General features: G+C 39.5%; 1 protein-coding gene across 1 annotated transcript in view; it reads left to right on the forward strand.

The window, feature by feature from the left end:
- Positions 1–1,803: 1,803 nt before the first annotated feature.
- The window catches only part of LOC139734671 (glucokinase regulatory protein-like), a 28,325-nt gene continuing 14,159 nt past the window's right edge, over positions 1,804–15,969 (forward strand). The window contains exons 1-5 of the mRNA XM_071645459.1: positions 1,804–1,942; positions 9,756–9,889; positions 11,572–11,633; positions 13,086–13,154; positions 14,832–14,900. Coding sequence (XP_071501560.1) covers positions 1,863–1,942; positions 9,756–9,889; positions 11,572–11,633; positions 13,086–13,154; positions 14,832–14,900 — 414 coding nt within the window. The 5' untranslated portion in view covers positions 1,804–1,862. The remainder of the gene's footprint in view (positions 1,943–9,755; positions 9,890–11,571; positions 11,634–13,085; positions 13,155–14,831; positions 14,901–15,969) is intronic.

A 15,969-nucleotide genomic window follows, 5' to 3' on the forward strand; every position in this document is an offset into this window, starting at 1 on the left:
CAAACAAACCTCATTCCCGTTGCTCCCGGACCGGATATGATCCGCTGGGATAAAGCAAGTTGGATAATCAGCGTGCCATAGTTTGTCCGTACGCGTAAAGTCAATGAGAAGTGTATGAACAGCCTCAAATGCATGCTATTTTAGCGGGCAATCGAATTATGAAGGGAAATTCCCGTACTTTGGGTTACAGCTGATTCAGGCGCTAGTGTACTTTCGCACCTGTTTGTCAAACGACCTCCAAACATGCACAAACTCACCCTGGTTTCTAATAGTCTGTAACCTAAAATACTTCACCCGAGTCTCCAAAGTCGAATAGAAGTACGTTGAGTTTTCACACTTTTAGTGTTTACAAGTGTCGGAAAATCGTTGGAAAATCTTGATCGCTGGAATTGCTAATCTGACTGTACACAAGCACAGAAATTACAAATTGGTCTGAATGTAGCGACACAGCGACTTTTTCTATGGTGTCGTTGAAAAGCTAAAATTTATTTTGTCCTTGTCCTTGGTTTGGCCAAGTCTTCCATTAGCGGTTGTAGCTTCATGGCAGCGGTTGAGCGCATGCGCGAGTGTATGCTGCCACCTATATCTTTCTCTTTCTTTTCTTCTGTTATTTTAAGGTAGAATCTATTCCCAAATTCCCCCTTCCTTCCTAGCAATTATTTCTTGGTGATTTTCCTCTTTATCTTTCTTAATTTCCTATTTAACTGTATAGATCTACTTTTTGCCTGTTTTTGGTTTCCTTCATAGGTTGTTTTTCCCTCCAACTACAATTTCTTTATAGCAATTGCTTTCCTCTCTTCTATTCAAACATATCCATCTCTCCCTTGCTTCCCTTGCTTTCCTTTATGATGCAAGTTTCTCTTCTTTCTTTCCTTCCATCATCTGTTAGTGAACTCTATTTTATAAACCTCTTGTTTCCTTTTTTGTGGGTTTAACTTTTTGATACAGTGTATCTTTTCATTTATTTCCTTTCCCGCTTTTCCTAGCCTTTCCCTTTGTATTCTTCACCCTTGTCTTATCACCGCATTTTCCAATCTTTTTTCATTCACACCAATTGCATACACCCACCCACACACACACACACTTTTTGATTTTTGTCAATCTTCTATTTTTCTTTCTTTTTCATATAAACAATAGAGTATACAAATTATTTCATTGCAAAATAATACACATTTCATTTGTAACAGCATAAAATTCTACATTGTCAATATCGAATACAAAATTCTTAATTTACCCTGATTTAATATCAAGGTAAATTAAGGTAAATCAAGAATTTTATGTAACAAAATACACACACACAAACACACACACACACACACACACACACACACACACACACACAATATGACCAACCACAATCCTAAATCGCTATACCGCGACTCGAAGCCCAGAGAAAGGTGGAAAAAGTATTATCTTTTTAAAGACACCATAGAAGAACATGCCCTGGTCACTGTAAGATAGCTACATTCAGATCAATCGCGGCGCTTGCTGCTGCTGCTGTGCTGCCGCTGCGCCGTGAACGTGTTTCGTGCTGCGCTGCAATGCAGTTATCGCAGAGCGAGGTAGCTGCGATTGAGATTATTCCGAGAAGTAGAAAAGTGTCAAAATGGTGAAAATGCCATTTCTACTGGACTTGAATCTCACTCAGATGCAAGTATTTGGGTTACTGAATAACTAGGGTGAGTCTGTGCATGTTTGGAGGTCATTTGACAAACAGGTGCGAAAGTACACTAGCGCCGCTGATTCATTGTAAACAGGGAGGTGGGAAGAGAACCTCCCTGTCGTAAACAACCGATGATGTAGAGCCCTGTGACCAGATCCAGCCAGGATAGACTACAGGCCTATATATACACCAGGATCCAATGATATACACACCAGTCAAGACTTTAGTGAGAAAATGTCACGTCCGGAAACGACAACTGGACCCCACATCGCATTTCAGGTTAGTTTATTGAATATTGCATGTAAAACATGACATAGCCTAGGCGCGGCGGCAGGCCTCATGTGTTATCGTGGCTACTACATGTATAAGGATTTATATATTTTGTAATTTATTGTAGGCCTACTAGGCCTACTAGCTAGACATTGTATACAAATTATACCGGTCATAGAGTCTTGAGTCTTGATGGAGTAATCCCTATAGCAGCTGCAAGCACAGCTAGACTGGGATGGGTTGGTGCAGTGGCAGTATGTGATGGTGCACGTGATGATATCAGTATATGTACAATTAAAACGTGATACATGTGCAAGTAAAAGATGCTCTTGAATTACAGCATCCTGTCACCAATGGGAGGCTTCATCCTTCGGATGGCTGGAAGGGCAGCCTCTTGGAAAGCAGCCAGGGTTTTAGACAGAAAGATCCGTCTGTCCGGGGACTCTTTTGTATTTTGCCATTAACGCCGTCCTCCGTAGAGCAAAATCCGTGAAGCCAGACGCAGTCTCCGCGGAACATTCCCCGACGGACCAGATACAGACCGATCTTTCGGTCAACCAGGGTTTGTGCTGTTACTGCTTGATGTGGTAGACAGTTCCATATACGGATGGCTCGAGGATAGAAAGAAAACTTGTAGGAATCTATGGTGGCCACAGGTACTGTAAGCTTGAGGCTGTGGTCGTTTCTGCTGATGTATGGGGCTGGTGCTATGAAAGCTGGGAAGGAGATATTTACAAGTTGCTGCCGTATTTTGAAGAACATTGTGGATTGTGCAAGGAGGCGACGTGTGTGCAAAGGATCCCATCTAAGCTGTCTCACGAGACTCGAAGATGATAGTCGTTCGGTAGTCCCGGGTTACAAAACGTGCAGCTGCTCTCTGGATTCGTTCAAGGTTTTCAACACACTGTGATGTGTAGGGATTCCAAGCTTCTGGACTGTATTCAAGTTTGGAGAGAACCAGGGCTTTGTATGCATTTTCTTTTACAGTCTTTGGACATGGTGCAAGAGTTCTGCGCAGCAGGCCAAGAGTTTTGCTGGCATTGCTGGCCTTTTCCTGGCAGTGTTCATTCCATCGGAGGTCTTTGGTGACTGTAATTCCCAGGTATTTGTAGCTGTCAACTCTAGGGATGGATTCATTGCATAGTGTATAGTTGTACATGTTGGGTCTACGCTTTCTTGTAATGGTGAGCACTGCACATTTCTTCACATTGAATGACATAAGCCAGACTTTGGACCAGGTGGATAAGACCTCAAGATCACGTTGAAGGGAGATGTTGTCATCTTCTGAGTGGATGTCCCTATAGATAACACTATCATCAGCAAAAAGTCGCATAGTAGATTGGATGTTACTGGTAATGTCGTTGATGTAGAGTAAGAAAAGAGCTGGTCCTATTACGGATCCCTGGGGCACTCCTGATGTCACTGGCAGCCATGATGACCTGGAGCCATTGACAATTACTGCCTGTTGCCTATCAGATAGCAGTGCCATTGTCCAACGGAGTGTATCCCCTGTGATTCCATAGAATTTTAGTTTGGTTTCCAAATGGCAGTGGGAGACACGATCAAATGCTTTCTGGAAGTCCAGAAAAGCCACATCTGTCTGTCCCCTGCATTGGAGTGTATGTGCCCAATCGTGTGTTGCTGAGATAAGTTGGGTGTTGGTGGACAGCTTCTGGCGAAATCCATGCTGCTCATTCACGAAGATGTTGTACCTAGAAACATGCTTGGAGATGTGACTAAGCACGACATGCTCCATGACCTTGCAGCAGATGCATGTTAATGATATGGGTCGGTAGTTCGCAGGGATGCACTTATCACCAGATTTATGGACAGGTGTTACAAGGGCGTACTTCCAGTCAGATGGAACCTTTCCAGTGTTGATGCTCTGCTGGAAAAGATATGCTAGTGCTGGTGCGATCTCTTCAGCAACAAGCTTGAGTAATCTAGGAGAAAGTTGGTCAGACGCCTCTCTAGCTAACGTTGGAGTATAGAGCTGAAAAATGTAAGACCCTACCATCAAACAGAAGATACTATGTACTAGCGTGTTAACTATTGTAAATTTTATACTCTGGGAGTGGGATAGTGATCTTTTTGCATTCGGTACAGACTTTCCATTACAGGGCATGGGCTTGGAATTGAAATTTAAAGGCCACAACATTGCCATGCCTATGAATGGCAATGGGCATATTATTATTAATTTCATCATATTAAAAAAGTGTGGTGTGAGGTATGGTTAGGTGTCCAACACATCGACACCCTTATCAATATAGATACTTAACGTTAAAGATATGTCACAATTTGCCTGAATTTTACTCACATGTAAAGAAAATACTCTTACTCTTAATGACTCACAGGCCCTCATTAAAAATGTGATTTGCGGTACACACTCCAAGATAACTGCTTCGAACACATCACTCATGCAGTCGCGCCATAGTTTTGAAGCCAACACCCCTACCCTCCATTGACAGTACATGTGAAATGCATAATGCTTTTCCAATGGTGCATTTATAATATGGTATCATTGCTTTGCTGTTGATCTTGTTTAATTATTATAAGGTTTTTCAGTACCCGTACCGGTAATATTTCGGCATCTTCAAATCCCTAGTGAAGAATACAAAACCACTGCGTGTAGTGGCATGCATGAATGTTTGCTTATCACGCACAATGCTAAATAATATAAAAAGATCGAGGTGTCAGTTAATGTACAGTGTCGATGTGTTGACACCTACTATACTCTTATACTATAGAGTATACTATTGTACTCTTGCACTAGATTCTCGCACTACCCTGCTGACTTGCAGTTATGATGTTTGAACATGTCCAAGACATTGACAGTCAAATGTTCAAATGACAGTTATTGTACAATTGTATATAGAATGATGGTGCAGCTGCAGCAAGTCTGTTTCAATCCTAATTTTACCCCTATGTATATATGTATTAAAGGACAAGTTCACCTTCATAAACATAAGGATTGAGAGAATGTAGCAATATTAGTAGAACACATCATTGAAAGTTTGAGGAAAATCGGACAATCCGTTCAAAAGTTATGAATTTTTGAAGTTTTTGTGCAGTAACCGCTGGATGAGAAGACTACTGCAGTGTGTGAATAACTTAGATGTCACATGCGTACAACAATATAAGGAAAATATAAAGAGAATTTAACAAAAATTCATCTTTTGAAAAAAGTACACATTCCCCCGACTCGTTACCGACAGATGTTATGGGTAATATTATTCCCCTTGCCTTTAGAAAGAGGCAAGTCAAGTGCTCTTTTATTATGCGAAAAAAGTGAAAATATGTTGAATTTTCTTTACATTTTCTTTATACTGTTGTACGCATATGACTCACAAGCTGTAGTAGTCTCCTCATCCAGCGGTTCCAACACAAAAATTTTAAAAATTCATAACTTTTGCATCGATTGTCCAATTTTCCTCAAACTTTCACTGATGTGTTCTACTAATATTGTTGCATTCTCTCAATCCTTATGTTTATGAAGGTGAACTTGTCCTTTAATGCATTCCACTTCCAGCAGTCGCAGTCGTTCAGTACATAGCTATGCCTATGGTTCATAGTCATGACAATGATGGATTGGGATGATCACAAACAGTTAAAAAGTCAACATAACTCTACAACATTGGTCTTATAGTACTAGTCTATTGATGACAGTCTCATGCAGCCAGTTCATTGACTTTTATAGACAGCATAACAGCCTTCTCAGCCAAGTCTTGTTTTCTTGGCATTGTACTTAAGTTATATTCCTGAAATTAGAGTCAGCTACAGTAGCTGGTAATGACATGGAGTTTCTTTGCCAGTATAGGCTCTCTGCTCCCATGTGAAAGGGTAGACATTTTCCCTCCCTGTCCGTCACCAGATGCACTGCAGGGCAGGGCTAGGATCATCGAGTCAATTATGAACCACCCCCTCCCCATTCCTAGTCTGGGTCTCCCTGCATGGTCAGGATCAGCTTGCATTAGGCAATGTTCATCAAGGACATCAGGCCTTGGGTTATAGATTTGGGTGCACGTCACGAGACCGACACCCACGAGTCATACAGCCCACAAGTTATACAGCTCACAAGTCATACAGCCCACGAGTCATACAGCTCACAAGTCATACAGCCCACCAGTTATACAGCCCACGAGTTCGACACTGAGTGAATAAAGCCCACGAGTTCGACATCAAGTAGAATAAGCCCAGGAGTTATACGGCTCACGAGACCGACATTACGCACAAAAGGCTCATGAGACCGACAGTAAGGAAACAAAGCCCAAGAGACCGACACTACACTTAAAAGGTCCACGAGACCGACGCTACGCATACAAGGCTCACAAGACCGACATTACTCAAAAGAGGTTCACGAGACCGACACTAAGCAGTGAAGGCCCACGAGACCGACAGGATGAACAGCGCCACCTATAGACCATGAAATTGTATAGGGTGTCCTGATAATAGCATAGGAAGATATGAGAGATGGAAAAGAAGAGTTGCCATCTTCGGTAGGGTGTTACCCCATCAGTTGCCCCCCCCCCCCCCCTCCCCCCCCCCCGAAATGATCGGGATCTTTAATTGTGCTTGCATGGGTGTGTGTTTGTGACAAAAAAAAATGAACAAAGTACAGTAAAAGTGTGTAACAGATCTTTCCACAATAAACCTGCGAGGGTGTTGATTTAGTATCAATAAAAAATAAAAAATAACGTAATCGTCTATAAAGGTAGCGTTAGGGATTCGGAAAAAAAAAACCAGATGCATCCATGAAAACAGCTATTGTATTTCACGATAAAATGTACTGTTCGGAGGAGAATAACACAAACCACAAAATTGAGGTGAATCCCTGCGATATAAAACGTTTTAATCAGTAGAATTACATTATAGTTACAGAGAAAATTATAGATAGATCTTACTTCAAAACGTCAAAGCAGGAGGGTAGAATATCTAAAATAGAATAAGTAACTAGTGCATCGGGAAAGAGAAGAGGTCACAGTAAAATTTATATCTTGTCCATCTTCTAGCCAAAAACTGGGAAAGCCTATTAGAATAGCACGATGGCATTATCAAAGCTCTAAAATTAATCCATACATCGTTATTGTCCTCTAAAATTCATTTGTGTTTTTTGTCTCTTCTTTTTTTGAGTGGGGATGAAGAATACTAATTTCTTCTATTTTTTTTTGGGGGGGGGGGGGGCGGGGGCATGAAGAATACAATTCAATTTTTCTACTTGATAACAATGTCGCTCCCTGACACACTTGCCCCCCCCCCCCCCCAGAAGTATGTAGAAATACATATTTGATGATGTTCATAATTATGAAGATGGTCAACATCTTTCAATTGATAGTGTTACGAAATTACACCCGCCAGTATGTTATTTTTCCGTTCATGGAACACCCTGTACAGGTGATTGACATGTAGATGGCGCTGTTTATCCTGTCGGTCTCGTGGGCCTTCTTTGCGTACTGTCGGTCTCGTGGGCTTTCTTTGCTTTGTGTCGGTCTCGTGAGCCTTTTTAGCTTAGTGTCGGTCTCGTGGGCCTTTTTTGCCTACTGTCGGTCTCGTGGGCTTTCTTTGCTTAGTGTCGATCTCATGAGCCTTTATTGCTTAGTGTCGGTCTCGTGGGCTATGTTTGCTTAGTGTCGGTCTCATGAGCCTTTATTGCTTAGTGTCGGTCTCGTGGGCTATGTGTTCTTAGTGTCGGTCTCATGAGCCTTTTGTGCGTAGTGTCGAACTCTTGGGCTGTATGACTCCTGAGTCGTATAACTCGTGGGCTGTATGACTCATGGACCTATTATTGATGTCGGTCTCGTGGACCGTATGACTCGTGGGTGTCGGTCTCGTGGGATGCCCCCATAGATTTGATGGCATTCACTTCCCACTTCTCGCTCCCTAATTGGCTCCAGCAGGAAGCTAGAGGGCTTTGGGGATTTTTCTTCCTCCCATTATTTCAGCTTTCTTCTAAATCATAGCATTTTTCATTATATACCCGGTAGCAAAATTTTTGTATTAAAAATTTGTACCAATTCAAATTTGCAGTCTTCATGTTCAAGCAAAGAGACAAAGGCTAAACTGTACAAACTGTACTGCCCTACTTTCATATTGTACATAATTGCAATTTGATCACATGACAGTTTTAATACGACCCAGGTACAAAGTACATTACCGTACATACTAGACCATTGTGTACTGTACTAGCAAGAATGAAATTCAACTGCCATGGACCCTTTGCAAATGTATCACTACTGTAATAGACAGTCTCATCTGTTGCATTGAAAATTGACAGTATTAATATTTTTACTTTTCTACCATAATGAAAAGCACATGACTTACCTCTATCAGGAAGCAGGGGGATAATTTTGTCTTAACATATGAATATATAGGTATGTCAGTAACAAGTTATGGGAATTTGTGCATGCTTTTCATAAGAAACTGAGATATTTGGAATTTTCTCAGTATTTTCTTGAAAACATCAATTGTACACATGCACTTTTGCTTGACAAAAACTTTACAAATTCTAACTTTTCAACAGATTGTTGAATTTTCCTAAAACTTCACTGATGTGTTCAAATATTGCTGCATTCACTCAATTCACATACAAATATATGGGTTTCAGTGGTATTTTAAGATACTACGTGTATGTGTTAACCCTTTGAGGATGAGGTAATCAACATATATTTCTAGTAAAGACACCTGCCCGAGTTGACTTGGGACTGTAGTCATCAGCAAGTTAATACATAATATGCCTTTTGTCTGTTGGTGAGACAATAATTACATAACATTATATAGATGATGACTGGCGGGGGAGGGAACATACTGAATGTTCCACCCGAAGGGTTTGAAATACTATTGAGGAAGGTTATAAGTCCCTCGACTTTGTCTCGCGACTTATAGCCTCCCGAAATAGCATTCAAACCCTGAGGGTGGAACATTTGGTACATGTTCCCGGCAACAAAAGTCATCATCTGTTATATTATAATGGGTTAGTCAAATACGTCAACATCAACCACAAGCACAACGCACTCGCTCGCTCGCTCGCGCAGAGCCAAATTCACTGTTCGTGCGTGGTCCTAGGCCTTCTGTCATTAGTTACGTAAAAATGTTTTCCCATGGGAGAACATTACAAGAATGTTCGCCCATGGTTGAGCATAACGAATGTGCCTCCATCACGTTACTGTGTTTAGCCAATCACTAACCGGTATTTGACTAACCCATTTAATACCCGGTATTGAAAGTTATGGTCTTTAGGTCAGAGACTGGCACAAGCCTTTGGCAAATCCACTATTTATGGCCATGCTTCAGAAGATAAAGTATACTCAGATGATGCAAAACTTTAGACTTATTTACCACACAAAGTCAACATGCATGTCCAAAGTCCACCTACATTACTGTAGATCCTATCTGGTCAGGTCTATCAAGATGCATCCTAGTATGATAATTCAAGATTGACATGTAGGGCTTGTACTGTACAGACTACTGTATTACTGTCTGTTTCCACCAAGTATGATAGTGTGACCTAAAAGAAGCTTGTTGATTCTTTCGCAGAGAGCATGGTGCCTCACTGGAAACTATTGTGCACAATACAGCGCTTCGCTGTGCTGTAACAAGTTTATGTTTCAGAGTGTATTGATCAGTTGATAAGGATCAGTTGATTGACATTTCCGAAGTCCAGTGGAAGCAAAGTAAGGCTGAATTTAACAGACTTATATTATTCAGTGATAGAATGTTTGGCTTGATGTTTGAGCCAGAATCTTTTCCTCAAGTGTTTTCTTGGGTGCGCATGGACGTGTACTTGTGTGCAGGAAATATCCGTGTTTATTGATTTTGAAATTCACAGAGAGAGCAAGGGGACTCATTGGCTCAGCATCACCATGGCATTCCATACATCATATGGCATAGTGGAGTCCAAATTGCCCATCACAGAGAGAAGCAACCCCAAAAGTGAGAACATCGACAAAGCTTCCCCAATCGGTAAGTTTGATGCAGAGAGAATGCAAGTGAAATGTGTGTGCACAGCTCCACCTCAGTTGCACGAAATCATCTTTTGAAGGTTCAATTTAGGATCTGAGCATTAGTATAGGTCCTAGAATCTGCAACAAATTAAAGTGCACAATCAACTTTTTTGTTTTCTGCCTTATAGATAGAGCTATATATGCAGTCTGGCTAAGTATTTAGCTGTGTGATGTTGAGACATAAAACTGTCCATATAGTTCATTTTATTTTTGATCTATTTCTAGAAAAGGAAGAAAAATTAGCTGAAACCGTCTAACGGTTGATCACAGTGGCTAGTTATTTTCGTCAAATTTTCTATGTGCTTGTAAATATCTGTAAATAAATTGTATTATGATGTAAATAGCACCAGTCTGCAAGAATCTTCAGTCTATTGAAGGAGGCAGACTTAATCAGAAGAAGGAGAAGAAGAAGGAGAAGAAGAAGAAGAAGAAACAGACACTTTAGAAGGAAGAAGAGGAAAAGAGATCTTGACAGCAGCAATGTGTTATTCAAGCTTACTCTGAGAGTTTTTAGAGAAAAAAAAACCAACAGCATTTGAATCATGGTAGATGCAGAGGAAAGATCTTCTATTATGGAACATGATTTTCAATATGTGACCCTGCATCACAAAACAAACAGAAAGTCGCCAGACATGAAATTTCAGGTAAGAGCATGTTCTGAAAGAGCAATCTTTAAGCTTTAAAATGATGTATAACTCAAATCAGATGGGCTCTCCTAACCTATCTAAATATTGGAAAGAAAGTACACACTCAGGAAAAGTGTGAACTGAGAAAAGAGGCCCTGAAGTACAGTGTCTATTCAAGCGCTTAATCTTTACCAAGCCTTGCTGGCTGTGCGATGAATGGGACAAAAAAACAGGATGTAAACCACCGTAGTAACATCAATGAAGAGATTGTCAGATTTAACTGAAATTGAGCATGCCTTATTAACACATTCTGTCCATAATTAATGCCAACTTTCAAAGCAGTAGCATCATCCTTTCAAAAGTTATTAGAGTTGAAAGTGAAGAGTGTGTACAAGGTTTTTTGAGAAATGAAAAGGGGACTCTAAAGACACACTTAATCACACTATTCCACCAAAAAATGTTTGAGATAAACTGTCAAATAACACACTTTCCTGTCCATTTTATGATCCCAAATTTTAGCATAATGTAGAAGAAGAGTTGCTCTATCAGAAAATATGAAAAAGTCAATTTCGGCTCGGTTGACCCATTTCACCTATTTTCAATCCTCACACAAAATCAGTGTGTGCGACTTTTTGTTCGTTTTGTGGTGCACGGTCACATATGGCATGCTCAGTATATCTTGGTCCAAGTCATTGGAATTATCTTTTTCAGGGAAATGTCCATAATGCACACATTAGAGAAGCTAAAGGGAAATTGGGCAAGAGGAATCGCTTTTCTTTTGTTTCAACTGTGAAATGTTCTGCTCTGGCAAAACATTTCCAAGAATGTTGTACATGCTCAAAGGAGAATATTACAAATGATTTGCAATCCCATAATCATGTTCATACAATTGCTGATTGGTATTCATCCAAATAGTATTGACGATGTTTTCTAGTGTGCAACATTTCTTGATGTATTCGTGCACACTCTGTGATGTGATTTCATTTTATCTATTTGATGACAATCTCTTCTCCAGGCATTGTTGACTGTCTGCATGAGTGCGAGAGAGAAATCTTCACTGGTTGGGACAGTTATCAGGTGAGAGTAATCACAGATTACAGGGGGATGAATCAACCCCCTTGAGATCTCGGCTGTTGATTGCACAAGGCGGCAATTGCCATGATCATTGGCACATATGTTATACCAGTGGCATAATCTACCAAACTATGAAAAGGTTGAAATGTTCATATTTTTTTTATTTCATATTTATTGATAATGCTGATCAATATGCGTAAAATCATGTTTTGCTCTAAAATCAGAAAATAAAGCTCCTAGAATCCTAATCTTTTGTGAAAATATTCTTTGTAGCATTCCTAACAATTTATTTTAAAAAAGATCTGTTATCAAAATTATTTCTTTTCTTTTCTTTTCTTTCTGTTTGCGTTGCACTCTGTAAACCTACCTGCAATATTTCAATATTCTGAACAAAGTGTGAAAGTGCACTTTTAACTCGTTGCCATATCACTTTTTGGTCATTTTTTTGTACATTCTGGTAACATAATTTATTTTGTTTTTGCATATGGTAATCTCCTGCTGTTTTTACTTTTGATTTGTTAATTTTGTATCTTTTTTACTTATGTAGATATCACATCTTGCTTGTTTCTATGTGTTCATTTACTTTCTTTTTTGTTGCTGTTGTATTACGTGATTTTTACTCGCAATATGTACTGTTTGTAACAGGGCTCACTTGAAAAGCAGGCCCTTGGGCCCTGAACGTGACTACCCTGTTTTGTTTTTTTAATAAAACTGAATAAATAAATAATTCTTATGTATTTTAGTGTTTTATTAGTTTCTTATGTATTTCTCTCTTTTTTTTTACTTTTTATGTTTTTTCTCAAAATTTATCACAGTACCTTCTTCAAGCGTGATTATGCTCAAATGAATTGATTTCAGACAATGAAAGTGAAAATAATATCTTTTTGAATAGAAAATTTGCATTGACTTTGAACACAAAATTGAGTTTTTGCGCAATTTTCAGTCTGACAAGCTAGTATACTGTACGAGCTGAAATTTTCATAGTGGTTTTATTTTCGCGAATTTCACAAGTTGCCTTTGAACCGCGAAAATAACAACACACGAAAATAACAACGTGTGAATAACTAAGTTCAGTTAGACCCTCACAACCGCGAAATTAACAACACGCGAAAATATCCTCCAAGTAGCAATTCGCGAAAATATCTGTACGTAAAAATTTCAGCTCGTACAGTAAATGGTTGTGCAACGTTGTAACAGTGTGCCCAATTTCCAAAAAAAAATTATGTCATATTATGTGTGTGACTTGAAAGTAAATGTCATTGAGCATTGCGGTCAAAACATTTTGTGCAGAGGAATGGTCGTGGAAAATGTCGAGGAGTCTTTTGAGGGTTAAAATAATGGAATGTACGTTTTTTCCATGATCTTTCTCTTGTTTCCTGCTTTCATTGTGCAAGCATGTGGGGTTTTTTTAAGCTACCAATAGACTATTTGTGTCTCATGTTTGACATTGCACAGAACATTCATGATGCAGACGTGGTTGACACCATCAAGAGAATTGCAGAAAAGTTAGTGAAAGTCCTTGAGGTAAGTTTTGCTTGGTTGCTTTGCTGATGTGTGATAATCTGTCCTGATGTGCAATTTTACAACTCTCCCATAAGAAATGGTCTTTCTGACAACTCAAATATTCTACTGAAACCAATATTTGTTTGCTTGGTCAGTTCATCTGCTGTTTTAATAGTTGTGTGATGGACAGGATGGTAACATTAGACATTTTATATCTCCTCCTCTCATGCTGTATAGAACAGGCATTGCCTGTTTGACACTATCATCTCTCACCCTTTCATAAAATATACTACAGTGGTACTAAATTGTAGCATAAATGGGAAGTAGAGATTGCAAACATATTTTTGTAACAGTAAGTTTGCTGAATATAATGAAATGGGCAAATATGTCTGTTGACCCATACTTATTTGTTTACTGGACAAGGCAATCTCAACTAGATGTTGTATGCAAGTATACAAATGATGCACAGGATAGAGTGCGTTAGTGTAGGCGTAGTGCACTCGAGGGTATTTACAATTGTGAAACATGCACGAGGCGAAGCCGAGTGCATGTTGCACTACATTGTAAATACCCGAGAGCGAGCTACGCCTACACTAACGCCACGAAATAATCCTGTGCATCATTTGTTTTATAAAATGGGTCGAAAATTCGAAAACTAACATAATTTTTCAGCGTTTTTCACGTACCTTTGTGGGTCAAGACGTCCGAAGATGTTCGTCCCAAACTTTTACGCACGTCGCACTCGCGGAAGTCCCGCACATACAGTACAGTGTGTATAAGTATAATGGGGGGTTGGGTTTCCGGACACCCGCATGAAAACTTACTTATTTTACATAGAATATGCACCCTTTACCTTAAAGACTTGATATAGACTCCTCATATAGGCCTACTAGACAACATACTCTGAAAACGGCGTGAGAATTAACCTGCTAAATCGTTGGATTTGCTCTTCAAAGTGACTCCATGTACGCGTCCGGTCCCATAACGCTTGGTCTACTGTACTGTACAAAGTGTACGTATAGTACAGTATACGTACGTACGCCACATATGTTATGCACAAGGGAAGACAGGCCGGCCGGCCGGCAGCCCGAACTAGAAGTTGTTTACAGGATTGACAGCGCGTACGCGTATGCATGCAATTCATCAAAGGAGCCGCCGCGCGCACAGACGATCGGCAATCTACCATAGGATTACAGGCAGTGCAGTTGTACTGAAGTAAAGGAAGGAGGTGTGTCTCATTTCAGCGCTTCCTATTGGCTACATTCTTGAACCCATTTTATAATATCATATAATGCACACAGATTGAATACACATTGTAAGAAAGACCTTTTCAACAGGAGGACAAGTCAATAAACAGATGAAGAGATATTTTCCTCATGAGGATGTCATTTATAGAGATGTTTGTTAACATTTGCCCTGTTATGGGCCAGTATATATACACATTTTTGTTTGCTTGTGAATGTTTCTGTTTGTTGTTATTTTAGCCAATTTTGTGCAAGGAATTTTGCATATTTTATTTGATACCTTGTTTTAATTTCTGTCTTTTATAGGACCTTGTCATTACGTTGTATTATACAATGTATGAATTATGTTGTTAGGCAACTGTTTTGGAAATGATGATTGCAAGCAAAATTGGTAAGTACTTTGTTTTCTTCATAGTCAACATCTTTGACATTTCTCTTTTTGTTCTTTCTTTAGAGCTCTGGCAGATGGGCTGTGGTCATCAGCGGCTGTGGTACATCAGGGAGACTGGCTTTCTTCATCAGTGTGAGTTCAGCAAATTTTCCTGTTTCTACTTCCAAGAAATGACTATAATCTTGTGTCAGACATATAACAGATAATGATGATTGTACCATCAAATCTTCTGTTAACACGCAGAGAATATTAAAGTGTTCTTATAGGAAGACAGTGTCAATGCCCCCATGCCGATGACAGGAAACAAAACAAGGACATTATATATATGTGCATAGATAGAAAGATAGATAGACAGACAGACAGAAAGATTGATAGGTAGATAGATAGATAGATAGATAGATAGATAGATAGATAGATAGATAGATACAGTTGAACCTCTATTATCCGGCCTCCCTTTATCCGGATATCTCTATTATCCGGACGCAATCTCGCCGTGATTTTTTTTAAATAATTACGGGAAGAAAGGGGGATTCCCAACTCCTTGAGAACTCCTACCCAAACACACATGAATTACATATTACTTCCAATATGATTAACATACATTGCATCAAATTTCCTTCCAAATTGCTTACCTTCAGACATTTCAACATCCCGAAACATCCCCAAATGTAACAATGAAAAGGTTGCAGTATACACATTACTACATGTGGTACTACAATGGGCTACATCAGAACATGTGTATGTACATGTATAAAGCATAGAGTCTCCCGTATCCGGCCAAATCCCTTATCCGGATGAGCCCCGGTCCGGACTTGTCCGGATACGAGAGGTTCAACTGTAGATAGATGGATAGATAGATAGATAGATAGATAGATAGATAGATAGATAGATAGATAAATAAATAAATAAATATAGAAAGGGGGGGGGGGGATAGAGGTACATTTCGGTTAGATATCATAATTCATCCATAGGGGGAATTATCTCGAATGATATGTTCTTATAAAAACAGTGAATCTGTATTATCAGAAACAAAGAAAGAACTGATAGATTGAAACAAAAAACAAACAGTGAGCAGGTGTCCATATTTAGGTGTAAGTTCTCTATTTTAATAGGACTCTGTTTTCACTTCATAATGCACACTATAAACATAGACTTTAAAGGCTTTGCATGAAGGTACATACGAAACTTCGTTCGACAGGAA

Source organism: Diadema antillarum, unplaced genomic scaffold (assembly GCF_040938485.1).
Source record: "Diadema antillarum isolate AM-2024a unplaced genomic scaffold, OU_Dant_1.0 seq00000538_RagTag, whole genome shotgun sequence".
Lineage (NCBI taxonomy): Eukaryota > Metazoa > Echinodermata > Echinoidea > Diadematoida > Diadematidae > Diadema > Diadema antillarum.